General features: G+C 46.0%; 3 protein-coding genes across 4 annotated transcripts; 1 reads left to right on the top strand and 2 right to left on the bottom strand.

The window, feature by feature from the left end:
• The first annotated feature begins 819 nt into the window (after nucleotides 1-819).
• LOC128721893 (neuropeptide SIFamide receptor-like) lies at nucleotides 820-12424 on the top strand. Its single transcript, XM_053815695.1, has 8 exons — nucleotides 820-859; nucleotides 5013-5460; nucleotides 7200-7381; nucleotides 9106-9250; nucleotides 9358-9469; nucleotides 11561-11761; nucleotides 11835-11946; nucleotides 12030-12424. Exons 1-8 carry the CDS (start codon nucleotides 820-822, stop codon nucleotides 12371-12373), a joined length of 1584 nt encoding a protein of 527 aa, XP_053671670.1. The 3' UTR covers nucleotides 12374-12424.
• Nucleotides 12425-14105, bottom strand: LOC128730163 (eukaryotic translation initiation factor 6). The gene is made up of 3 exons (XM_053823232.1): nucleotides 13899-14105; nucleotides 13048-13668; nucleotides 12425-12976 (listed from the first exon to the last, which is right to left on the bottom strand). The coding sequence occupies exons 1-3, from the start codon at nucleotides 14003-14005 to the stop codon at nucleotides 12967-12969; spliced, it is 738 nt and encodes a 245-aa protein (XP_053679207.1). The 5' UTR covers nucleotides 14006-14105; the 3' UTR covers nucleotides 12425-12966.
• Nucleotides 14106-14616: 511 nt separating this feature from the next.
• LOC128722117 (laminin subunit beta-1) lies at nucleotides 14617-24402 on the bottom strand. 2 transcript variants are annotated; one of them, XM_053815950.1, is made up of 15 exons: nucleotides 24342-24402; nucleotides 24218-24268; nucleotides 22373-22631; nucleotides 21039-21718; nucleotides 20287-20972; nucleotides 20192-20212; nucleotides 19505-20111; nucleotides 18094-19058; nucleotides 17931-18027; nucleotides 16883-17859; nucleotides 16457-16809; nucleotides 16237-16378; nucleotides 15979-16167; nucleotides 15715-15859; nucleotides 14617-15652 (listed from the first exon to the last, which is right to left on the bottom strand). In XM_053815950.1, the coding sequence occupies exons 1-15, from the start codon at nucleotides 24400-24402 to the stop codon at nucleotides 15516-15518; spliced, it is 5370 nt and encodes a 1789-aa protein (XP_053671925.1). In that variant the 3' UTR covers nucleotides 14617-15515. The 2 variants fall into 2 exon arrangements, with proteins under 2 accessions (XP_053671925.1, XP_053671924.1); XM_053815949.1 differs by lacking the exon at nucleotides 20192-20212 and having other exon boundaries at nucleotides 20269-20972.
• Nucleotides 24403-25156: the final 754 nt, after the last annotated feature.

Below are 25156 nucleotides of genomic sequence, written 5' to 3'. Positions count from 1 at the left end.
AAACATTGAACGGAAAGCAAGTGCTTCTCCGCAATCGCTCCCGCGGGCTGGTCATAAATTTCACAAATGTACCAAAGCAAACAACGATCGCGGACACTAGGGACGTTGCCGTTGCCTTTCCGGTGGGCTGTTTTGCTCCTTTTGGTAGCATTAATAATTCATTGGAATTCGGAAGCCAAAAATTCTTTGCTGGTTGCGTTGGAAAAATGCTACCCCCAGGTTATGCTGCCCGGTTCACACATTTATTTAAGTGCTGTTTCACACATTTATTGAAAGGAATTGCGCGAAACACACCCCCGTGGAGCTTCAGGGTAGATGACAAAAATCCCTGCAACTTGGACGGATTTTATGTGCAAGCTTTAAGCGTAAGTCATCAAATCACTTTCCGCTGTGCGGAACACAGCTAACGGCCATTCTGCTGGGGAACTTTTTAAGTCAAAAAGAAAAACTCCTCTCTAGGGTACGGCGAAAGGTTCGCAACAATAAACCTGGCCGCAAATGTTCTCCCAAAACATCAACACCAAACTACCTTTCTTCCCACGCCAAACAACCGTCAGCCTACATTTAATGTACCGATTTCGTGCCCGGTTCGTTACTTTCAATCGCCTCGCAGGGGACGTCCAAGCTTTCGAACCCAAGCGTGGCTTGGGTGACGAAACCCTGAGTGAAGAAAGGATACGCTACCGCACGGATGGCGAATGTCAAAATGTAAATCCGGTCGGGATCGTTACGGACTTTTTATTGCACTTTCAATCGCTGTCACTCAATTCACGATGGCCGCCGGTTGCGTTGACTTAAGGTGATGAACAACGGAACCAGATGAGAAGTGTAAAAAAAATCACTTACTGCCGATACACAATAAACATTCATTGCTTTTCGAAAAAAGATTCGTTCACTTTATTACAACAGCTTTTATAGAATGTGTTTTTTTTTCGATTTTTCACGCAATCAGGAAACTGTCGCTTGAAAATTCAGTCGCTTTTGCATAATTCCGAGCTTTTGCTTCATTACTAAACTCTAACCTTTATGCCTTGTGGACTAATTTTGCTCAACAACCTGCTGGATGGGTCCAATCAATTTGTATGCAACAAAATGGCGCACATTTAGCGAAATTGGCGCGTACCTTGCCCATCCAACCATGCAACCCGTATGGCTCAACAGGCTACTTCGATAGCATCTTCAGACTGGCCTCACGGCAGCATATGGTTGCTGAGATGTTGATTTGTTCCGTAATTGATTCCGCTACATCAACAGGGACAAAAATACCTCTTCGCACATTGATTCCACCGAAGGCTTCCTACAGATAAGGGTCCCTCACTAAATTAACTTACTCCCTCTCTCTCTCTCGTTCTCTCTGTGCCTTGCCGGCTGATAAATAATGCATGCATTCCACCGAGGAAGGCGAAAAAAAAGCTCGAACCAAAAAGCAATTTCGAGAGCATTTTCACTTTTGCGCTTCGTTTCCTACCGGCGCTGGAGGGCCTCGTCAAGGATGTTGACAATGGTCGATTGCATTCCCAGCATCGCCTACTTGTAGCCGAAAAAAAACACGAACAAAAAAAAAAGGCCAAACGCCAAGGCCCCGTAATCGAACGTTCCTGCCAGATCTAGTGTCCATTTTGAGTGTTTGACACCCGTAATGGCGGTAAACGAAGCGTGCGGCAGGAATGAAAAAAACATCCCTAGAATCTACTCCCAAGACTCCAAACATTCCCCAGTGTCGATTCCGCCGTTGGCTTCACTCTCGATCATCTTCGAAGATAAATGTCCCGAACGTGTGCCACTGAGCGGCTTATCTCCGTACCGAATGTTGGGATAGTAGCTAGATGGTTTCGACCGAAACGAGAGCTTTCGACTCGTAAATCAGCAGCCCGACTCCTGCCGTTAGTGACGGGACGAAAGGACTTCAAACAAGCGGTGGGTTTCCCGTACGACGGGAGGGTTCTAACAAATGTTTTCTAACCCTCAGTTCCTCGTCCTTTTTGACCATCTCCATTAGGGGCACTTCCGGTGTGGTCGTTTATCAAAAAAAGAGCCACCTGCCTCACGTACTTAGAAGCCAAACCGACCGCATTCGATGATGACTGGTGGTTGCATGGTAGGGAAGCACACCCCCACGAATTGATTAAATCAAGATCAAGGTCAGAGTTTGAGTGAATGTCCAACCGAGAGGTGGGGTTTTCACAATTTATTCCATGGTAGGATTGAATTCATTCCCTGCAATAACCGCTGGCAAAAAGCGTGCCTAGGATTAATCAGCCGGCACAAAGCGCACTATTATTTAGGTCTGGCATAAATCGCACCACCAGAAGGTGAATTACTTTCTAGACAACCCCCGAGTGCGGTGGAGTTGCGTTCGTGCTCGCAAAACGTTCGCCAAGGAAAGCACAAAACAGACGCAAAAAAAATAAATTCAATTAGTGTAGGCTTGCTCCTTGTGCGCCCTGTGCCTAAGGGCAAAAAGCCGTGCCAAGCCATTGAACTTGACCGTGGAAGAAAGATTGCATCGATAGATTAGGCACGAGAAATATTACTGCTCACTCTCGGGCAGAAGGAAATCCTTTTTTTATTTGCTCCGCTAGAAGAAAAAAAACAAAAGAATCAAAATAGAAGCTAATATTATGCAGCTGCCATGCTCTACCCTTATGAAACTGTATTTATTTAAATCTTCTCCGACATCTCCGTCCAATCTAGGCGCTATGCTTTCATGTGTTGCCTCCATAAAAAACGAGCATAGATTCTGGCTGTCGAATTGTCCAACGCAAGGGACTAGCAACCCGAAAACCACCAGGCGGCTCCATGGCTAGGATGGAGAAAAAAAATGCCCTTTTTGCTATGTCGATATACGTGCAGCAAAAAAAAAGCTCAGAAACTTCACGCAGTAAATCTAAAATCCCATACATTTGGCTTTTGCTATTCGAAAGAAAGAATTTTATCGATACTTTAACATTAAATTTCTTGTTTTGCATAGAGCATAGTGAGATTATTCTCACTATATCTTATATTGAGATTAGTGAGGTATTAAAGATATTATAAACTAAAACTAGTGGAAAAGATTTTCTTGTAACTAAATAGAGCTTGTTTGAAAATCATCATGATAGAAAATTGTGCGTCTGCTTACACTGACTGCTTTTATCATTCCAATCACTTGGTTCCACCATAGCACTAGCATAAACACTAACGCCACAATATTCGTGACTAATCGAAGCTAACGCACCAAAAATAATACTGATTTAAACACACAATCCCGGACGCACTGCGTTATCATCGTTTGTTTCCGCGCTAAATTGCTCCATAAATTGGTGCTACTTAATAGCGGCGTAGACGATCTCAGAGATCCCGAAGCCAGAAGTTCCTCGACCACAGGACATACTAAAACGCTCTACCCGACAAACAAACACTCACTTTCTCTCGCTAAGCCCCAACGAAATGGACAGCCACCACACCACGAAGCAACCCCAGAGTCTGGCGGTTTGATGGCATCGCTTCCAAATTAACCGGAACCGGCCGTACGGAAGAAATGTCAGCCAAACGTAAACAACGGAAAAATAAAACCAAAATCAAACCATCCTTCCAAACCGGCTATTCCGTCCGCCGTAGGCACGCACTCCTGTGCGTCCGAATTTATTTAGTTTGCTTTGCGATAAAGTGTTGTTGTTGCTTGGGCTTGTTCTCGGCGGCTTTGCTCTCTCAGGCTGACACTTGTAGTTGTCGCAGCCGACTAAGATTAATTGAACTTGAAGCATCCATCCAGCGGCTTGGTGAGGTCAAAAAATGCCCACCTCCGGACCGGTCGGCCGATTAATACTGTTTGTTACGGTGGGCTTTTCCACCGGTCCAGTAGGCCATACGCCTCTATTCGCGTCTTGGGTTCTCCCATTGACAAAGCGTCACTTTGGGGCGTGTGATTCTTCCCAACCTCAATGGTAGTAGGCCGCTGCAGGAGTGAGAGCTGACGGATCTGGTAACACCGTAGGTTTCAAGGTCAACGTAACGACCAACCGGGGCTCGCTCTTTGGGACCGGCCTCTGTCGACAACAGTGGTCTATTATTATCAGTGACATAATGAGGCTTGTGGGGGTTTGTTAAGACACTTGGCCGCCCTTTTTCTGTTGTTTTGTATCCTTCCACACGCCCACCAAGCACACGACGGCCGAAGAAGAAAAAGAATATTTGGCCCACTGTCCGAAACCCGTCCAAAGGCGTGTGCGAGTAAAGGAGGTCGAAAATTTCAAGGTCCTGCAATCATTCGCCCAAAACGACTAATCTTCGACGCCCAAGCGCCAGCGACATAAAACCGGCCGTCGACGATGAAGCGTCTCAAGTTAGTCGTGTGCCCGAGATCCCCAGGACGAACATTTCCATCAAGTCCGGAAGACAATGCTTGGCGACGGTATACCGAAAAAGGCACAGTATGTATGTGTGTCCAACGGAACGTCCTGTCGCATTTTTTCGTATTTGAATTCTATGCTATTTCCGTTCCCAACACGCCACAGATTTGGTTGTTGTTTTTAGTCGACAAAACAAACTGAAAGCATTATTTCGCGAGCGCATAATCCGACCGTTATAAGCTAACGGTTGGTTGCCGATGAACCTGTCGCACTCGTCATGGATAACGATAACGATTGCGAGCCTAATTTGGCAACCAATCGCGGTGTTTTTTTTTATTTGCTTCCGCCGAACAATCAGCCGCCACGCCGTTTGGTTTCATTTCATTTGGGATCCTGTTTTGGATTCAAAAGGGACCCTTAACTGAGGTAACGAAGGGCAAAATAAAACGAAATGCTAGAAGTAAATATTACGACACGAATGTTGTTCATAATTTTGGTGCATAGATACAAATGCCGTTGTCTGGCTGACACCGTTAGGATCTAATATATTGCACCAACCGACGACGGTTAGACAAGAACGCACCACAAACCATGAAACCATATTGCTTCCGGCTGTGCAGCCCGTTCAACGCATCGCTTTCGTTCTCTCACTTCCGTTTCGCAGGATTCGCACTACCCGGTGAATGGTTCCGTTGCTTCATAAATCAATTCCCGATGGCACCGACCGGACGTTGGGCGTGCTGAACGACCAATTCCCCAGCACGATGGCCACACAATCAGCATGGCTCACCGACATCCGCTCGCCCGTACCGATCGGAACGGAAGTCACCGAATCTGCAGTCCTTGCGACGTCCACCTCTCTGGAGACGTTTGCGGTCAGCTGTCTCGAGTGTGCGGCCAAACCCAGCGAACATTTCCAAACCGGCCCAGACTTTAGCCTCGGATCAACGGCCACGACACGCACCAACTGGACCTGGTCCTGGAACTATCTCGACGGACTGACCGGTCAGCGGAGCAACCTTAGCGCGCCCCATTATGGTACCTTCGACGGCCAGGAAGACTACCCGGTGTACGAGATCGATCCGGGGTACCAGCTGCGGTACGGCATTCTTGGCACGGTGCTGCTGACGTGAGTAATGGAAAACAAACTTCGATTTTTCGCGCCCCTCTCGTCTACGATTGATAATTGACTTTGGAATTGATTAATCGATGTCCGCGTTGGGAGTTTTCCCACGCACCCGCGGGTAGTTCCAATTTTTTCCTCCATTAATTTCCCTCTCGTCGTTTAACTTTGCGAGCTTTTCAACATCCGCATCAGTCCTCGTGTGTCCTGACAATGTGTGTCATTGGCCGATGTCCTGGAACCGCAATGGGGCGCCGGAAGAGAGTGTCACGGAACAGAAGAAAACTTAAACGCTCTAGCCTTCTGGCGATGCCTGAAGGTGAACATCCATCCGTGGGTGATTTAATCGCAGTATCTCCTCGAGCCTGTCAGCAAATGCAGCACAGAAAGATCTGTCCGTTCCGTCAACCGGCGATGAAAGGCGCATAAGCCAACGGCAAAAAAAGGAAACGCAAAAGTAAACGTTCTGATAAATCATAACGCATTTCACTTCGCCCCCTCCTGCTTTGAATGCTTTGATATTCCCTCCCCCATCGGGTGGGTGTAGGCAAAGAGCTGAGTGGGGAGGTGGGGTGTAAGGCGCCTTACGCCTGTCAAAAAAACGTCCGGAAGTGCTCGGTAATGGGCGGATGGGAATGGATACCAAACGCCGTATCGCTTTCACTTGAGCATAACTTTTTTTTTCTTCCTCCCCGGAAATGCTAAGACGACTGCCACACGCGTTTCTTTTGTGCGAAGGGCGCGAACTGAAGTAGGACTTCAGTCATCACACGATACACGGAATATAACAGACAGCAGGCAGCTCGCATTATAAGTATCCGAAAATTCGGCCTTCTGAAAATGAACTCCCCCATGTTTACGTCGATGGTATGAAAAGATGATGTAATTAAATGTCGGCTTCAGCTTGTTGTGCAACGCGCCACAGCGTCGATGCTGGCTAAACAGGATCGAGCATACTTCCGTATAAACAACATCGACATCCTTCGGAATCGTTCTCGTTAGCAGATTCGCGGATTCTGCCACCGGCTGCGTACTTTCGTGTTGCGTTTCTATGGGAAACCGGACCCACCCCGCCTGCTATGCAAAGAAAGCCATCGAGCAACAATACACGGCTCATTTGTTGAAGCTGATTATCCCCCTTGACGGGGCTCTCAAGGAGCACCACCATCGGTTGAAGTACTAATCAAGCTACTATTTTTATTAAGTTCCTGCTAAAGCCGAGCTCGCGGCATCCCACGGAAGAGAACCATCATAATTTGCCCCCAAAATCATCTGCGCTACCCAGCATGATTGTTTACGCCCGAAAAACCTTCCGATGGAGCACGTCCATGAATGACACTTAACGTCATAAATATAGCTACCGACTGCGCGGGAGGAAGTATGTGTGTGTGTGTGCGCTGGGTAAAATGGCGGTAGACGTCGCGTCTTGGCCTCGATACGGCTCAATTACGAGGCGCAAATCCCGCCGGAAGAGTATCCCGAGATGGATGGCGAACCACTAAGCGGGATTAACGTGCACCCAATTCTTCATCCTTAGGGGAAATTTATTGGATGTCATTTTTTCAGCCCATTCAGTTTCTTTTTTCTTTTTTTGTTCCTCTCAACTCACCCACCGCGGAATGATTTTTTCTAACCTACCCCGCCTCGGGCCATAATACCCAGGCTCATTATCTCTTTCGGGGCCGGGCAAAAAGGAGGGGTGGCGAGAAAAATCCCTACGATAACTGGCTCCCGTTTTGTTGCAGGGTGGCGTACGCCCTCGTGTTCCTCGTCGGTCTGCTGGGGAACATCTCGGTTGTGATCGTCGTGAAGAAGAGCACCATGATGCGATCGCCCACCAACCGGTTCATCGTCAATCTCGCGTACGCTGATTTATTGGTCAATTTTCTTTGCCTTCCGTTCACGCTGATCGGGAACATCTATCCAGGTGAGCGAACCCGTCGAACCTAACCAACCAACCGCGAGCCTTTTTTGCACATGTCCAGACCATCGTTGACACAACCGTGTCGTGTGAAGAAGGGCCCAGATTTATGGCACATCAAGCTAAATCGATAACACACCCTGAGGCTGGGTCTTTTTCACTAAAAAGGGAGCAAGGATTCTCTGCCAACGCAAGCCATCCTCGGGAAACGGGTGTTTGCCGTCCGGACTCGCTTTAACGGCGGTAGTTTAAGTTTTACAATTTATTGACTTGCTAAATTAACTGCTGACAGGCGTGCCAAGGACTCGCGTGGAAGGGACCAGAAAGCACCAAGTTATGCTGGAGCAACAACAGAAATATGAAAAAGCGCCACAAAAAACACTCGATTGATTTATTTGCCACGAGAGCCACCGTTTACCCTCCGGGCACGCATTGGCTGGAAACTTTCTAAACAGTAGTTTTTTTCCCCCCGTTGGCGGAAGATTATAAAAAATACTGCTCCGCAAATAGATCAGGCCGCTTGTGCAACAGGAGTAAAAGAAAAGGATAATTACAGCACACAGCACACATAAATAACCCGTCCTCGATGGTGCGCTATATTGTTCTCATCCATCTTGTTTTAGAGGAAGTTGAAATAAAAATAAAACCCCTTTAACCAGCATCTGTGCACACCAGCACTAGGTAGCCGCGGCAATTTCGGTTGGACTTTGAGCGGAATAATTTGCATCTTATGAATATTTTACCTAAATGCTCCCTCAGAGCTCGATTGCGCATAGTTAACATGGAAAGCCCATCGGGATTGTTCTTCTTCCTTCATACTAACCCAAACGTGCTTCTTCCACTAAGTGTATTTCAACTCACAGGAAAGTTAGAGTACGATCAGACCTTATGAGAAAAAAAGCACAAATTTCATACACGAATAAACTCTTTTCAGCACCCTCGCATGTGCGTGGCCATCGTAACAAATTGCAAATACGAGTAGCAGCATCATAAGGACGCGTCAGTCCCCAATGTTCATGTTCAAATTTTCACCACGCCATAGCAGAGGAGTCAAACCCTTTCGGGTTGTATGCTCGAAGAGAAAAAAAATTATATACATTTTGTATCAGGTGCTGCTGTTGTGACATTCCTGCGAATGAAAAAATGGAACCCTTCGAGGAACGCCACTTGATATGCTTCCTAGATATGCGACACACTTGAAGTGTACCTTTGATGTTGCTACTTTTTCTTGCGTTCGTCTCCATTTCGATAGCATCAACGATAGCCCTTCGTCGCGGTAATCGATAACGCCTTAATAGAGGTGTGCCTTTTTTTTGCTCCTTGCTTTCGGCCAAGTATCCTTCGTGTTGTCTCAACATCCTGTACCATTTCCGGCAAACTTTTTCCCAAACATCGCTTAACCGCATCTTGAGCAGAGAAAACATTTTCCTTTGTTCAACGCCTCCACCAGCGTGGTGGGACACGTGGACGGTTTCTTTTCCCACACACCCACGTGGATGATAGGCAGCAAGCGAAAGTTACTTTTCCCCACGGGGCGGCATGTAGCGCGCTGCATTAAACCACCCACACCTGCCAGCCCCATAGACCCAACCACAAGGAACACAATTTTTGACGCCCAACACCTTGCATTGCCAATACCTCGGGAATGAAATTTTTGCCAAGGGGCTCCTGTGTTCACCTCTTTCTCTCTTTCTCTCTCTCGGTTTTCCTTATCTACGCACCCCGTCAAGCCTGGATCCTTGGGGTGTTCTTCTGCAAGGGTGTCTCCTATCTCCAGGGTGTTTCCGTTTCCGCATCCGTCAACACGCTGATGGCGATCTCCATCGAGCGCTGTTTCGCGATATCATTTCCCATCTCCGGTACCATTACAACCAGGTAAGGAAAGCCCCATCATGTTCGTTCTTTGCGGACAGCCACAGCTTAGCACAGTGTCACACAAAGCATCCTTTACCTTTCACGTCTCTTTCCAATTCATTCCGCAGACAGTATCGCTTGATTGTGACCATCATCTGGTTTATAGCGCTGAGCATTAACCTGCCCTGGCTGTTCGTTTTCACGCTACGTCCCATCGGCATCCAAGGGAGTATCGCACAGGTAAGCTCCCAACATCGCAGTGCGGCAAAGAAGCTGGGTGCATTTTTACACTCAAAGCCAACCTTTAATGCCCTGTCTGATACTAGCTGACATGGTACCTATAACCGTTTATATGGCCACTTGTCTTGCTCATAAAATACATTCTCCAAACACAACTCAGCGAATCCCATTGCAATTCACTTTTTGAAGCAATATTCCGTAAGTTCTTAATCACACGATCCGTTAGAATTAAGCTGACCAATGTCTACCTTCTGAAACACGTGACAATGCGTGCTCATTGTTAACCTTTCAGGATTATTTAGAGAAAAAAAATCCAACCCTTTTTATATCCTTAACCAAATTGAATGATTTCACGAACGGCAACCGTTCCTTTGCTAACCTACATCAACGACAGAAAAGTCACGAATGATTACGAATGATAGTAATGGGGTTAGGCGTCGAGGGTTTTTCGGTTGGAATTCTTACCATATACCCTCGGGTGCATAACTCAAAGAGTCCAAAGGACGCTTGTTTTGTCGCTCAATAAATTGTAATTGACTACTTCGTGACCCGGAACAAGGTTTGGACTGAGACAAATAAATTTAATTTATATTCTCCACAACCCGATGAAAAGATATAGCACTAAAAGGGACATGTGACGCTCGAATTTGCCAAAACTTTGCATGCATGCATGCCTTTCATTAACGTGAAAGACTTTCGGATATTTTAATTTTTACAGTTAACATGTTAATGAGAAGAGAAGTTAGAAAATGTAGTTTGCTGAATTACGTAAAAGCTGAGGTACATTGCTTATATCGCAAATTAATATTCTCCTAATTTTCGCCAGTCATAACCCTGAATTCAATAAAATTGTTCATAGCGCTTTAAAATCAGTATTGTTGTGGTATATCTTTTAGTATTCAATTTGATATTTTGACTAAATTATGTCATTTTCAACATAGACATTGTTCAATGCATCAGTATAATATATTAGTTCACAACTATATTGTTCTTAAGTATTTAACAATTCATTTTAATTGATTTTTTTTTGTATTTACATTTATTATTCGCTATATATTCGCCATAAAGGCTATGCCTAATCATGGACAAACCCATACAATATTAACTCAACAACATTTCCTAACGTAACTGATTATGAATAGGAATAGTTGATTATGGAAAGAGGAGCGAGAATCAATTGCATCTAGCATTGAGTGACGAACGTTTAATAGAGAAGTGTTGAAATGAAAGTCAACATAGTTTTCATTAAAGCTACGAAGACAGCACAGAAAAGGGTCAAGAGATCCATAGCGAGTACGACGAGACGGAATCGCTAAAAGAGAACGAGGACGCAAAAAATGGTAGGGAATGTAAACTGGAACACGTGACAGGAGATATGGCGCGTCCAAACTGCGCCGATCCTCGAGTGACACTAAACTCTAAAAACGGTACCGGGGCTGATCTAGTACGGCCTAGGAAACAACGCATAGACAACCTAGTCAAATAACGCTGAACTCGCTCAAGTTTTGCATTCATTATTCTACCCGTGAGGCTTCAAATCACGCTAGCGTACAATGCTCTGAGACAAATAGGATCAGAAATGTCTTGAGTAAGGCTACGGATCAGTCCCATAGCACGACTGACCGATAAAATTATATGCTCGTCAAAGGTTAAATTTTCATCCAAAATTATACTTAGGTCCTTAAACGAGATAACACGAATTAGAACAATTTTGCACAATTTAATATGTGAAGCTAATAGTACGAGCAAGTTTGACTTCCAGACATTCCAATGAAATACACCCATATATGGCGTGAATCAAAATCATTTTCATTTATAATAAACCATAGCACCAATCTGAGCATAAATAAATTTTATGTTTCAATTTAACCTTTACGTTAAAGAGTATAGCAATAAATCGGGACTTCTCATAGGTAGATTCCGACTATCGGCAACGTTTTACGATTTATTGCTTTCTCAATGGCAATAAATCGTAAAAACACCTTGCAGACAATCCTAAGCTACATATGGAATGTTATAAAGCATTTTTTCCAATACCGAAAATCATTTCACAAACGCCTTTTTGTGATTCATTGATCACTATCCTCATAGATTTGTACCGAGCTGTGGCCGACACCGGCGTCAGAAAGTTGGTACTTTCTCTTCGCTAACCTGATATTCTGCTATCTCGGCCCCCTGATTGTGATATCCATTTGCTATGTCATCATTTGGAAGAACGTAGCTTACCGGAACCTGCCGCGCGAGATGATTATAAATCGCCAGAACGAAGTCTTCAATCGTAGCAAAGTGAAGGTGAGGAATTGTATGCCTTTCAAAACGGCTTGTTTTTCTAACGAATATCTCCCATGTTTTTTTTCTTCTACAGGTAATTAAAATGGTGCTCGTTGTAATAATCACATTCGCCATCTCGTGGCTGCCGCTCTACGCCATCTTTTGTTTCGTAAAATTTGCTGGAGATTTAATTCACGACGAAAAGGGTGAGGGTAATAAAATCATCTCATACGCATACCACCAAAAACCGAAATAAGCCCATTGTGTTTGTGTTTCTTTCGCTCCACAGTTCAATCATTCATTCTAACTATCCTTCCGGTAGCTCAGTGGCTAGGGGCATCTAACTCCTGCATTAATCCCATCCTGTACGCGTTCATGAATCGAAAGTTTCGTGCTGGTTTCAAGAAGCTCTTCCACAGCTGCTGCACAGCGGACGAGGACGACTGGGACCTTCCAACCACAGTGGGTCGTCTGGAGGAAAAGGACCTTTACCTTAGGCGTGTACGATCGTTTAGCAACGGGAAGCACCACCAAACATTACACCACTATGGCCGTGAGCCCTGCACAACGCTTCGTGTGTCCTTGCCAACTTCAGCAGGAATTGGAGTAGCAAATGGTGGTACTCATACTTGAAGCGCGGTCATACAAATTGGGATGCCCAAAAATCAACGACGGCACAGCCATCGAAATACACAAATGAATGTTATGAATAACAAAAAAAAACAAAAAAACAACAAAGCTTACGTAAAACGTATATAAACACTATAAATAAATTTACAGCATCAACGGAAGGCAAGCTAGACAGATAATTCAAACAACATTCGACGGGAATCAGATTATGCGGTAATATTTATGCTCACTTTTAAAGTTGAGTCTCGTATCAGATGTATTTTCATATAACTAATTGTTCGATATTATGATAATTTTCGAAATAAAAGAAGTGAATTTTCAAAAAAGAAACAGAAACATAGATTATCTTGTTAAACAATTGGAAATTCGAAAGTAATTTATGGTGGCATGCGAATACAGCACGTTTGTATTTCAAATTCACGCCTTGTTGCTGTTTGTTGTACAATCGGTTGTATTAGTTGTTCATTGATAGAATGTATTACTCCCATTCACCATGTTGACGATCACCATTCAACACATCAAGAGTTAAACCAAAAGTGTACCTGTGATCTTGCTGTCCTCTTCTGCGAGGTTGGCGGAGTTAGCCGGTACCCGTATTACGACATTCTGTAAAGAAAGAAAAATTGTTATTCTGTTAATGCATCTATACATTTGTGCAAAAAATGACTGTCTCTTACGCTTCGATGAGAGATGCTCTAAGGTTACTGGTTACATTCGATGGCTGTGCTTCGTTCAACTTGAAAACGCTTTCCACCACAGACAACTCGGTCGATGTAGTACTCGTACCACAAAACGCACACCAATCGTTCACCACCATTCCTGCCGCAAGTACCTCACAACCGCGATTTACCGTACCGGCCACTAGGGGAATCTGTAGCAACGATGCTAACTCGTCCAGATCTTGGCTAGGCGTTTTCGGATGGACCAGACCACCTTGATTGCTCAGAACAGAGTATGCCCCAACAAGAACGTTATTGGCAACTGTCTGACGGTAAACTTCCACACCCAGAGTATCGACAATGATTTCTTCCGTTTCCCGGTCGATATCCGGATGAACCAGTGCGACGTAATCATTGCAAGCGATAACATTTCCTAGTGCAGACAGTCGCTCTTCAACCCGATGGATTTTCACTGAGTCTGGTAGGGAATTTCGCAAGTGTTGTAGCTCAACGTCTGTCGTACTGTTGGGGACGATGAGCCCGTTCTTATTGCCCACCGATAACCGGCCAATAATCCTACACCCCGCAATACTTGTGTGAACCACGGGAATAACGTCTGCTAATTCGGATTCGAACACACTGAAATCAAACATATAAGGACAAATATTATAACTGATCGGCAATGAATCGGTTTGTTTACAACAACACGTGCAATTGAACATAACCTCTAAAACTCATGAAACCTCACTGCTGGTATTCTACGCAGTTAGATAAGAACTATTTGTTTACAGCAGACCAGAAATCGAATCAAGTTTTGTACCGCACAGTTACTTTCAATTTCTCACTAAGGATGCTTAAATAAAACGTACCTGTAGAATGCTTCAGACCCGCCGATCGCTACCAGGCAGTAGGAATTTGTCAGTTTACTGAATACACCGATATCGTCATTATTCTCGAACTGTGCACGCAAAGCCATGATGATAACTTTAACCTTGGTGCTTATAGCCGACAGTAAACAGTTTTAGCAAATGTATTGCACTTTTACTGATAAATTTCACTGAATTACGATACGGTTACACTTGCGCGATGCCGCAGGTTCGTTTCTCTTTTTGTTCTCTTTGCGTACACAACAACGATGCACAGTGATTTGACACCCGGTCGCGTACTGACATTAGAAAACCGAAACGTCAAACGGCAAAAACGGTGTACGTCAAATCTTTTCAAAGCTAACAAAACCAACATCGTAATTCATCGTTCACAGTTTTTTATGATAGATTTTAAATTTATGTGGAATAAATTGCTACTAAATTGAATGGAATTAAGAAAATAAAACATAAATTTTTGTCAACATATTTGTTCGATTACATCCGATTTCATTCAGCCCATACGAAACATTTCAAGCAACTAATGAAATATTTCATCATTGGAAAATTTCGTAACCATAAGACGAGTTATTCTTATAGTTTAATTTTTATAGCACATTTTCTCTATTATATAAATTATTATCACAAGAAGATCAAGACGTTGAATAACGATTTCAGTACAACCCTCTGTTAGAACATTGACAATATTTATTATTTACGATGTGGAAGCATGAGCGCTCCAAATTACATACCATTTAGATGATTTTTTTTCTCTCTAAAACCAGTGTTAAGCTGTTTTAAGTTTCTTCTTAATTTTATGGCGGTCTGTGATAGGTACACGTTTTCACGTTGCCCTAGTTTTAATCTCACGCTAGTCTAGTTTAGGCACCTAACCTCTATGCACTATTACTATTTTCAAGTGTATTGTCAATAAATCGTAGCACGGCGTTTCAACTCCGGCTGGTTCACCTAAAGTCTGGAACTGGAGAGTATTGTTAAAATGGCCCATTAACCTTCCGTTGAAAACGCACGAACGTTATCAAATGTGCGTGAAAAAACATTTTAAATGCACTGGATGTATCATAATGGTGTAATAGGGTACAACGAACCCAATTGCTTACCTAGCCGTTTAGCTTTTCTTATGATTCTTAAAATACACAAATTGTTAGTGTTAGTTTCGAGCTCACAAAAATCTAATACAAGACTGGAAATTCAAAGTAACTAATATAGGAAAATGCGAACACATCTTTCAAACACGCTCTCCTTTTTGCTTTTTCCTCACTGTTAAAACTAGTGCAAATGCACTTTACACACGTCAAAGAATGGGGATTTTGCATTTAAATCGACTACTAATCATGTATTAGTTTGTTTGTTTTTTTTTGGCACAAAGATTATCTAGTTTTCTGTCTTTTCGTAAGACATTTCATGTTTGCAATTATCGAAAAAGTTTAACAAGTTCTTGCAGTTGCAGAGATATCCATAGATTTTCTGCGCGTTATGAAATAGAGTGTAACTATCTTCTGTTATGAACACATAGAAATTGCTTATTTCCCTCGGCCATCGATGTCAGTGCGCTTAGTTTAGCACACGTTGAAAGCCTGAAAGCCGATGTTCGTTCACGGATTATGTGCACTGGCGGTAGCGTTCTGCGTTGGTTTGAATCGTTTGAAGATATAAGGTGATTTTGCCAGTAAGATCATTCAGTTCGGTCTCCAGCCTCTGGATATCTTTCTCATTCGACTTGTAAATATCGTCCATATCTAAAATAATCATGTAAAAGGATGATAACCCCACCGCTACATATTTATAGTTCGTAACTTACTCTGCAGAGCCGTAAGCTGATTGTTGGTATCCACTGTAATTTTAGAAGCACGATTCAGTAAATTTTGCGCCCGCTCTCGAGCGCTTTCCGATCGGCGTGCTTGGGCAGTGAGTGATTCGTTCGCAGTCTTAAAGTCGTTTTTAAGCTATGAAGATAAGATTTAAAAAAAAACAATAAAAACACCAAACCAACAATAAGGCACATGTACGATCGAATCCATTAATGCATGATCGATGCATGCTACGAAAGGCATCGAATTCGCACCTGAGTTGCCCGCTCGTGAGCATTGTTCGCCGAGTCCTTAACATCTTCCGCCTGTTTATTGATATCCTTCGCGTCCAGCTCGTTTCGAATGTTGTCCTTCTGTAACTGCTCCAGACGAGACTGAAGTGCTACCACCGCGTTAGCAGTCGAGTTGGCACGTTTCTGCGCATCATCCGTTTCTTTTTCAATCTGAAAAGGAAATTGTATGCTTATGAAAAGAATGCCTTCCAACATATTTTTGCATACACATCAGTATACCTTTTCCAAATCGATTTTAGCGGAAGCAATATCTGCATTGGCTTGTTTTATCGATTGACGTGCTTTTTTCTGTGCATCGTCCGCATCATCTAAAGCCTGCGTGATGTTTAGTACTCCAATTCGCACCTTATCAGCGCGATCCCTGGAAAAAGAAATGAACCATTTTTTACTCGATTCTCTCCTGTATCAAACCAAGCTGAAAAGATAAATGACTGCGTACTTTTTCTCCAGCGCTTCGCTTTTAAGCATTTCCACACGCCGCAGATCGTTCTCCGTATTGCGAATGATCGACTCCACGTTGACGAGATGCGACACTGCATCCTGAATCTTCTGTGCCAGATCGTCTATCTGATCAGGATCCAGCTGCAGCGTGTAGCCCATGACCTGGTCGATGAGTTCCCGCATTTCGCCCGGCGATGCTGTCGTGTTTTCGATCATGTCGGACAGCTTACCCACCAGCACGTTAGCGCGATCGATCAAGTCCTTCGTGGCATCGAGATGCGCTTGTGTCTCGTCGTGCGTTTTCTTTGCCTTCTTATACGACTCTGACGCGTTTGCCTTCGCTTGTGACATCTGTTGAAAAAATGGTAAACCCCTCGATTACATCTCACGCCAAATGTGCCGTATGAGCTGTTTAAACATTTACCGATCGTATGATGTCATCCGCCAGCTCTTCCTTCTCCTTGATGTTCTGCTCGGTCTTCTTCGCAAAGTCAAGCGCCTTCTCCGATAAGGTTAGCGCTCCGTTTTCGCATCTCAACCCACCGCAACCGTTCTTACAACCAGCACCCCCACAGAACTCATCACACGGATCTCCGCGCCGATCGCAGATGCGCTGGTTCAGATCTGGCATGTTTCCATTTAGCGTGTTCAGCTCCTCCTGGTACTTGCGGAAGGCGGCTTCGTTATTTTCGTGATTGCGCACCACGTCGGCTTGATTCTTGTTAATCAAATGTTCCGCTCGTCGGCAGTAGTTTTCCGCACGGTGATTTATGTTCGTAATATTCATGTTCGTTTCGCCAAGCATGCTCACACGATACCAAGCATCGCGCGTCAAATTTAGCGCACCTTCGATATTGCCCTCCTGCAGCTTTGTCGCGTTATCCCTCAGATAGTTCGTCATCTGCTTTACGTCGTCCGCCTTGCGACCAAGATTTACGATCTCGATGTTAGCCAGCTTGATGCTGGAATCCGTCTCCTGCAGCTTCTTCTCGGAATCCTCCAGGTTGTTCAGTGATTCCTGCAGGTGAGCGCGGATTCGCTCGATCTCGCTATCAATCGCTGAGATCTCACGATCAGAAATGGTGTTGTTCAGCAGTCCTTCGATTTGAGCGATTTTCTTCGACATGGAGTCAAACTCTTTCTTATACGCTCCGGTGGCACCGAGCTTCTTGATTGTCTTCGCTTCCTCAATCGTACGGTCCGTTTCGTCCCGCAGTCCATCCAGAATCATGTCCCAGTTGTCGAAACATTCGCCACAAGGTTCGCAATACGGTGCCTGGCCAAGGTAACCGCGAGCACACTGGTCGCACTTGTACCCGCCAATGCCGGACTTGCAGGCACACTTTCCGGTGGTACGGTCGCATTGTTCCGTAGCAGAACCAGAAATGTCACACTCGCAATCTGCAAATAGACAAACATGGTTAAGAATAAATTTTACGCCACCTTCAGAATATACCAACGCAAATACATACGTTTGCATTCCACATTTGGATCGCCCCAGTAGAATGCTTCGCACTGGTTACACTGTCGACCACCGAAACCTGACTTACAGGAACACTGCCCATCGTACTGCGAAGAGATAATTCTAATCAATTATGTTATCATGTAAAGCTAAAACCTTCTACTAATACCTACCGGATTACACTGCTCGCTAAGGGCACCAACTGGATCGCAATCGCACGCTTCACATCCTTCGCCACTGGCAATTTTCCAATGGTTCTCAATACACTCGTCACAGTACTGTCCCTTCACGTTACGCAGGCACGGACATTGGCCGGTGTACCGATCACAATGCTGCACCGTCTGGTTCGTACCAAGCAGGTTACAATCGCACATCCGACAGTCCTGTTGCAGTGCATCGCCGTAAAATCCATCGCGGCAGAATTCACAATGATCGCCCTCGGTGTTGTACAGACACTGCAAACATTTGCCCGACTTCGAGTCACAATTGCCCGGCCTTTTCGGGTCGATATTTTGGCTACAGTCGCACTGCTGACACTGGCCGCCTGGCTTCTCCGGGTTGCCATAGTAGTTGTCGGCACAAACGTCGCACCGGGCACCTGAGTATCCTTCTTGGCAGGAGCAGATCACATCGTTTGTGGACAGGTGCAGATAGCACTCGTTAGCGTACGAATGGCCGGATGCAACCGTGTCCGGACAGCGACACGGGCGACAACCGATCGACGAGCCCAAAAGCGGATTGCCATAATATCCATCGATGCAACGGTCACACCGCCAACCTTGCGTAAAGTCCTGACACTGTACGCACTCGCCCGTCTTCGAGTTGCACGTCGATGTGTGGCCATTACAGTCGCAGATCTGGCAGTTGGGGAAGTTCCAGAAGCCCGGCTGGCACTGGTCACATTCGCGCCCGTAGGTGTTTGGGTGGCAATTGCACTGACCAGTGATCAGATCGCAATCGTTGTCCTTGGAACCGATACTGTTACAATCACATGCCTTACAACCCTCTGGTCCGAAACCGTACGTTCCTGGAGCACACCGATCGCATTGCCGTCCAACGACGTTCGTCTTACACGTACAGTAACCACCGGATTCAGCGCACTTCTTACTTTTTGAGCCCGTCGGATTACATTCACATGCTGGAATAAAGAAATGGCGACGATAACGTTAGTGAAGCACTCGCATGATCGTCACGCACTAGAAAACCCATTTATTTTCCCTCTAACACTAACAAGGTTCTAGTACTACTTCTCCAGGGTCAATATCTTGGCCTGTGCACCATTCCAAAAGGGTTCCCGAGGTCAGCAATAGTAAAACGACCAAACGTACACATTGAGCCATCTTTGTACAACTATTTCAAGGTTCGCTCATCGATATCCTACTGGTGCTGTACCTACTAGGAATTTTGATTAATTGCTTGACCAGCAAACGCTACTGATAAGATACCATATGTTTAGATTTTTTAACCATGACAAACACACGCACCCCTAAGATACGGAACAATTTTCTCCGAACGAAATCTAATCTAATTTCCCTGACCACTATATATAAGGTTCAATCCATCCCACCCTTTAACGATACTCACGCGTAGCACCATTGTTGATGTAGGTACTGATCGTTTTAAGCAATTCTCGGCATTCCTCCGGTGCGATGATGTTATAATTCACATCGTAGTACGTGTGGTTACAGCCCAGATTGACGTACTCGCGGTGCCGTACCTCAGCCTGATGCGATCCTCGCAGGATCGGTGTGATCTCAATGCGTGGAATCAGCACGATCGAATCGATCAGAATCTGCGCGGTGGGATTATCATCGTACGGTTCGTGACGATGGAACGACACAATCAACTTGTACGTTTTGCCACTCTCCAGGCAGATGTCATGTAAAGCGATCTGGCTCGTTGCATACTCGGACAGTGTCGTCGTAATGTCCCGTTCGTAGCTGGGATGCGAATTCGCGCAAGGCCCCTCCGGATCGTACACTTCCGGACGGACCACGGTCATGAGCACCTTCTCCCAATCTCCTTTCATCTGTGGCTGGTAACGCAGCAACACGTCGTAATTCATCGTCTTTGGTACGTCGTCCACGGTGAACTTCAGCTCCGTACCCTCCGATGCGCGGATAAAGCCAGGTCCAGTGAAATCGGAATCACGATCGTTTGCTCGTTCGCGAACAACAACGGAACAGTTTTGCTGTTAATAAAAAAAAACGCATTATTAGTACGTTCACGATGAAACACTAAGATTTTCATATCGTATCCCTGGTAACTTACCCCTCCGACAGTTTCGCAGAACTGGAAGAAAGAAAACGATACACTTTAGAATACATGAATCCAAGGATTTTCCCAACGACTCGACGAATACTCACCGTGGACGGGAATTCAGCTTCGATGATGCGGTGCAATGTCGGGATGAAGTAGTGCTGCTTCGGTTCGCTGCAATCCCGACCCTGCATGTGCGGTCGACAACGACACTGGCCCGTGATGACGTCGCAGCTGTTATCCAGCGATCCTCCCGGATGACAGTTGCACAGTGTACATCCCTCCAAGCTGTCCGACAGCCCGTACGTCTCCGGCATACACTGGTTACAATCGCGACCGGTCACCAACCGCTTGCAGATACACTCGCCCGTGTACACATTACACCCGGAGTTGTTAACCGTGCCGAGTGTGTTACAGGTACATGGCTGGCAGCCCTCCGGATTGTGTTCATCGAAGCTCCAGAATCCTTCCTTGCACTGATCGCACCGACGTCCGTTCACGTTGCGTTTGCAGTGGCAAGCTCCAGCCACAATGCCATTTTCCTCGTCGGCGATCGAGTCACAGATACCATCGTCCAGGGAACCACGAGGATCGCAGTCACACGCTTTGCACACGTACGGACTCTGGATGTCCTCGTTCGGGTCTCGGTAGTAGAAGGGTGAACACTCCTCACAATGGTATCCCTGCGTGTTGTGCTGACAGTTGTCACACACGCCACCACTAACTCGTCCCGAATGCTCGTACACGGCCTGATCAAAGTGACAGCTCGTGGCGTGATTGTTACAGTTGCACTCTGTCGGAGAAAGGAAACTACCAGTTAGAAATTCTGTATATACCTTCCTATTTAGCAAAAGCTTACTCTTGCAAGCGTTTGTCTGCTTTCCCAGGGCGGGTTTCCACGGTAAATCGTTGAAGAAGTCCTCGCATTCCTCGCAGTTCAGACCCTTGGTGTTGTGCGTACACTCGCACCGTCCGTGCACCATGTCCACCGTGTTGCGAACGCCCTCTAGCGGAAGACAACGTGACGCGTGACCATAACAGGAGCACGATCCACGCACGATCATGTTCGAGATGGCGTAATAGTACTTCTCCTGTATCTCATCCCGGTCATCCAGCAAGTTGTCACCGAGCGAGTGCAGCTTGGTGAAGTTAACGCGCAGGTTTGTCATCTTCAGCATGTTCTGCACGTGCTCAGCGTACGGGTTCTCGATGTTCATGTTCGGTGGCAGCACGCGGTAGATCACCTCACCGTTCTTCGAAGGTTCCACACCAGAGTATCGGTGATCGCAAACGACATCGGTGATATTACGCGCAACCAGCGGTGCGTGTGGAAAGGACTCGCGGCAGCTATGCGCAAAGTACTTGTACACATGCCAGGTTTTGCCGAAATCGTACGATCGCTCGATCAGCATCGCCGCCGGCCGGAACGTCGCGAACACGATGATCAGATGCGTGAAGTGGAATTCGGCCTCCAAGTCCAGCTGGATGGTCACGTTTTCACGGCCATTTTCCGACTGCCACCAGGTTTGCTCGACGGTGCTAAAACCCCACAAAATTGTTAGTGTTTTCCAACCATCCAACCGGCAAAAGCATTCTAATTACAACCCGTTAGGAGAACAACAAAAGTTCATCATAGAGCTACATAGAATTCAACAACTCATGGCAGAGGAGTGCTCGGCCATCTGGTAACGAGACTGCATCTAAAATTGTGTCATCTACGCGAACACGAACAGGATGATGTCACGACCGAAGGCCGGCAAACGTTGTTTTTGACGCTCCACAGTCACACCAAAACTCCAATCGATCACGTACCAGCACCAGATGGAGCGATCTTCGCCAGAGGTTTAAGTCATCTCAGGCTGGTTTTAAATCATCGTTAAATTTTGAACACCGTGCGGCAAAGTTTCCATTTCTGTTACGGACCGTGTGTTCGCAGGCGGAACAAGATGGAAGGAAGCTGCCTAGCGTGTGTTTACTAAAACTTATTTGCCCACCATGTTTGCCTTCGTGGGCTGTGTTTGTTTATTCCCCCGGGGACTGAGCAATCGGGCCTGTGCGAAGCAATAGCCGAACCTGGGCACGCTCTATCTTATCTGCGCCCTGTTGCATGTTGCATAGCAGCTTAGTTTGTTGCAAATAAAATTACAACAGTCCCCCAAAACACGCACGCTTGCGGCATGCGATTGTACCTACCCAGGTTGCGTTTTGTAGATGATCTGCCCGATCCGGTGGTTGCGCATCGGATCGTTTTCCGTCTCGCGGCGCGTATCGCACAGGAAGCATTTCTTCTCCTCCAGATGGGACACGATGCAGTAGCGTTCCGGTCGTACCGTACCGCAAGTGGACGACGCCTCCAGACGGTTCTCACGCCCTATCAGCAGATTGCCCGTGGCCGGATAGCACGAGCTCTGTTCGCACGGATGCAAACGATGGGTCGGTGGTCGGCTGGCTACTGTTGATCGTCATTATCGGCAGAAACGAAAGCGAAGCAGACGAAGGATACGGATTAGTACCGGTTTTCCGGATTAGGTGGAGATAAATTTAGAACCAGATCACAGGAGAAACCATCCACCCAACCAAGCGAATCCACCCCGTACAAACGGGGAAGCGCACATATGTGCTCGACCACGTCCACGTACATCTAGCGTATGAGAAGGGGGTGGAATCTGGAAAGCACGTTTCGGTAAACAACACCCGCGGAACTCATTCGCAACCTCGGAAATCTTACAACCGAGCAGCGTGGAAAGTTACGGACCAGAGGATGGTAAACGTGTTAGCGTTGGGTGTTAGCAACCAAGGACGGAAGGACAGCGAACGATCGACTTGATGGGTTAGAGATGACTAAAGCAAGCTACAGGTCACGTTAACAACCACCCGCTGCGGTTGCCAATTGAGCGGTGCACGGATTTGATGACCGTAAATTTCGGTGCTCCTAGGGACCGGTTCGGAATCGTCGTGAATCTTCCGTTGAGTTGAGGGTTAGTCGTTTCTTTTTGGGGCCACTGAGGGGTTTCTATGTTTCGCAGCAGATAGCAGATAGCGTTGTGTTTACTCCGCCTTCGAGGAGGGTTGATTACCAACGTTGTTCTTAGCCGATCGCAACAAACGATGACGCAACACCTGATGGGACGCATGTAAATACACCCGTCGGGGGGCATTGGGGGCCTGGGAATAGGGGACTCTACACCCGGATGACGTTATGACCTGCACACAGTGCGCTGGAACATTCTGTCAAAGCGTCCCGTGGAAATTCCACGGCAAAATCCAGGTTATAATGCTGGAGATATCTGGGACTGACAAGCGCGGACTATGAAGCATATAACTAGTTAACCTCCTCCTCCACGATCCTGTCGCCAGGACCCGGAATATCGATGGTGGTAGCTGCGATACTGTCGATATTCGTGTGCTTCGTGTCGGTGGTGCGGATGAACATTTCGGGACATCTTCTCCAGGGCTACCATCTCGTCTGGTAATGGCCACTCAGAGCTCGCATCACCAGCAGTGCCTTGCCCCATCGTATGTCCCACAGGGTAAAAGATGGAGTTGTACTTGTTGTAGTTGATGTGATTATTGATCATGCCCGAGTGCGCCAACCGAAACGGTTCACCCAAAGCCGGCTCGTCCTCGTCGGTGAACTCCATGGACTCTTCATCATCTGTTGGCTGCTGATCACCACGGTAAGAGAACGTTGTGGCCACGTTACTGACCGCCTTACTGCTGGGTGCCGCAACTACAACCGTCGGAACTGGAGGCCCGCGAAATGACGGCAAGCAAATGGTGAGCATAGATGAGTAAGGATGATAGTTACGTGCGTGATTAGCGAACGGATGCGTGCTTGCGAAGTATAACGAACAACTGATTATAGCCAAAACACATCATAACCTGACCAGTTAGAGACATAAGAACACGCAAGAACAACCACAAACAGCAGGCATTTCGGTGCGATTTTCTCTTCCACTCGAGACCGCAACCATCACAGTTGAATGTAAATTTTGAACGGCATGTTGAGAATTTCTAGGCTGTAATTAACATACTTACATCGATTACTGCTATACGGTCGGCGTTGTGCATTGCTACTTAAGATTAAACCTGCAAATCGAGGGAAAAAGGACAACGATTATGAACAACCGCCCATCAGGACACGGTGAGGGGATATACTTACTATGGAAAATAAATAAATTAAAAACTACGTATGCTATACATGACGATCCTATTTTGGCCATCACTGCTGCGGCCAGCTATACATGGGTAGGACGTTAATATAACGTCCCTAATCTGAAACGAGGTGAAAACAACAAAAAAAAACACCCAGGATTTAGTTTAGATTCTAGCCTGCTTACGCAATCCCGATTAAGAAACCCTAAAGTGACCCTGCACGGTTTGATGAAATCATCTCAAACTGCCTTGTCTGAAAGCCACAAAAGCTAGTAGACATACCGACAAAAAAAACGCATGCCCCTCTACGTAGAGCGATAGAAACCGCCGCGTGTTCCCGTATCCGGTTGATAAGGAACTGCTGGTGCAGATGCTGCCAAGGCTTGGGGAAGCACTTGTTTCTTGCTCCTCTGAGTGCGGGCCGCTCCAAAGAATAACTCCTCCCGAACCGGCCCCATTTCGAGGGTGCGATAAAGGCAGACGCAGGAATAGACGATGCTTGCCAGCGAGCAACGAAAGGCACTAATTCCGGTCCATGTACTTTCGACAATCGGCATGGTGGAATTTCCCCCCCCCCCCCCCCCGTTCATCGTCAAGTATTCCTGGCACACGACGTACTGGAGATAAACTGGCCATGTTTGCGGAGGTTTCTTTATCGGGAAACGGTCGTGGCGAGAGCAGGCACTAACCCTTTCGGTTTGAGAACATAAAAAAGTTGAACGAAGTGCGACATTATACAACTAATGAATGTAGTTCTCGGTACTCAGTCAAACATGAGCATGAAATGGTAAAGTACATAATACATCTAACCTAATGTTAGTG

The sequence above is a fragment of the Anopheles nili genome, chromosome 2, assembly GCF_943737925.1.
Source record: "Anopheles nili chromosome 2, idAnoNiliSN_F5_01, whole genome shotgun sequence".
Lineage (NCBI taxonomy): Eukaryota > Metazoa > Arthropoda > Insecta > Diptera > Culicidae > Anopheles > Anopheles nili.
Note: the sequence above shows the minus strand (reverse complement) of the source record. Positions and strands in the feature narration are given on the sequence as shown.

Excerpts from the sequence above, each read along its gene's own strand:
- LOC128721893 (XM_053815695.1), top strand. The coding sequence starts at position 820 with ATGAGAAGTGTAAAAAAAATCACTTACTGCCGATACACAA. Across the intron at positions 9,470-11,560 it reads TCCAAGGGAGTATCGCACAG|ATTTGTACCGAGCTGTGGCC; the intron begins GTAAGCTCCCAA and ends CTATCCTCATAG. Across the intron at positions 11,762-11,834 it reads TCAATCGTAGCAAAGTGAAG|GTAATTAAAATGGTGCTCGT; the intron begins GTGAGGAATTGT and ends TTTCTTCTACAG.
- LOC128722117 (XM_053815950.1), bottom strand. The coding sequence starts at position 24,402 with ATGGCCAAAATAGGATCGTCATGTATAGCATACGTAGTTTTTAATTTA. Across the intron at positions 20,112-20,191 it reads TCTGCGAAACTGTCGGAGGG|CAAAACTGTTCCGTTGTTGT; the intron begins GTAAGTTACCAG and ends TTTTATTAACAG. Across the intron at positions 16,168-16,236 it reads CTAAAATCGATTTGGAAAAG|ATTGAAAAAGAAACGGATGA; the intron begins GTATACTGATGT and ends TTTCCTTTTCAG.
- LOC128730163 (XM_053823232.1), bottom strand. The coding sequence starts at position 14,005 with ATGGCTTTGCGTGCACAGTTCGAGAATAATGACGATATCGGTGTATTC. Across the intron at positions 13,669-13,898 it reads GGGTCTGAAGCATTCTACAG|TGTGTTCGAATCCGAATTAG; the intron begins GTACGTTTTATT and ends GTTTGATTTCAG.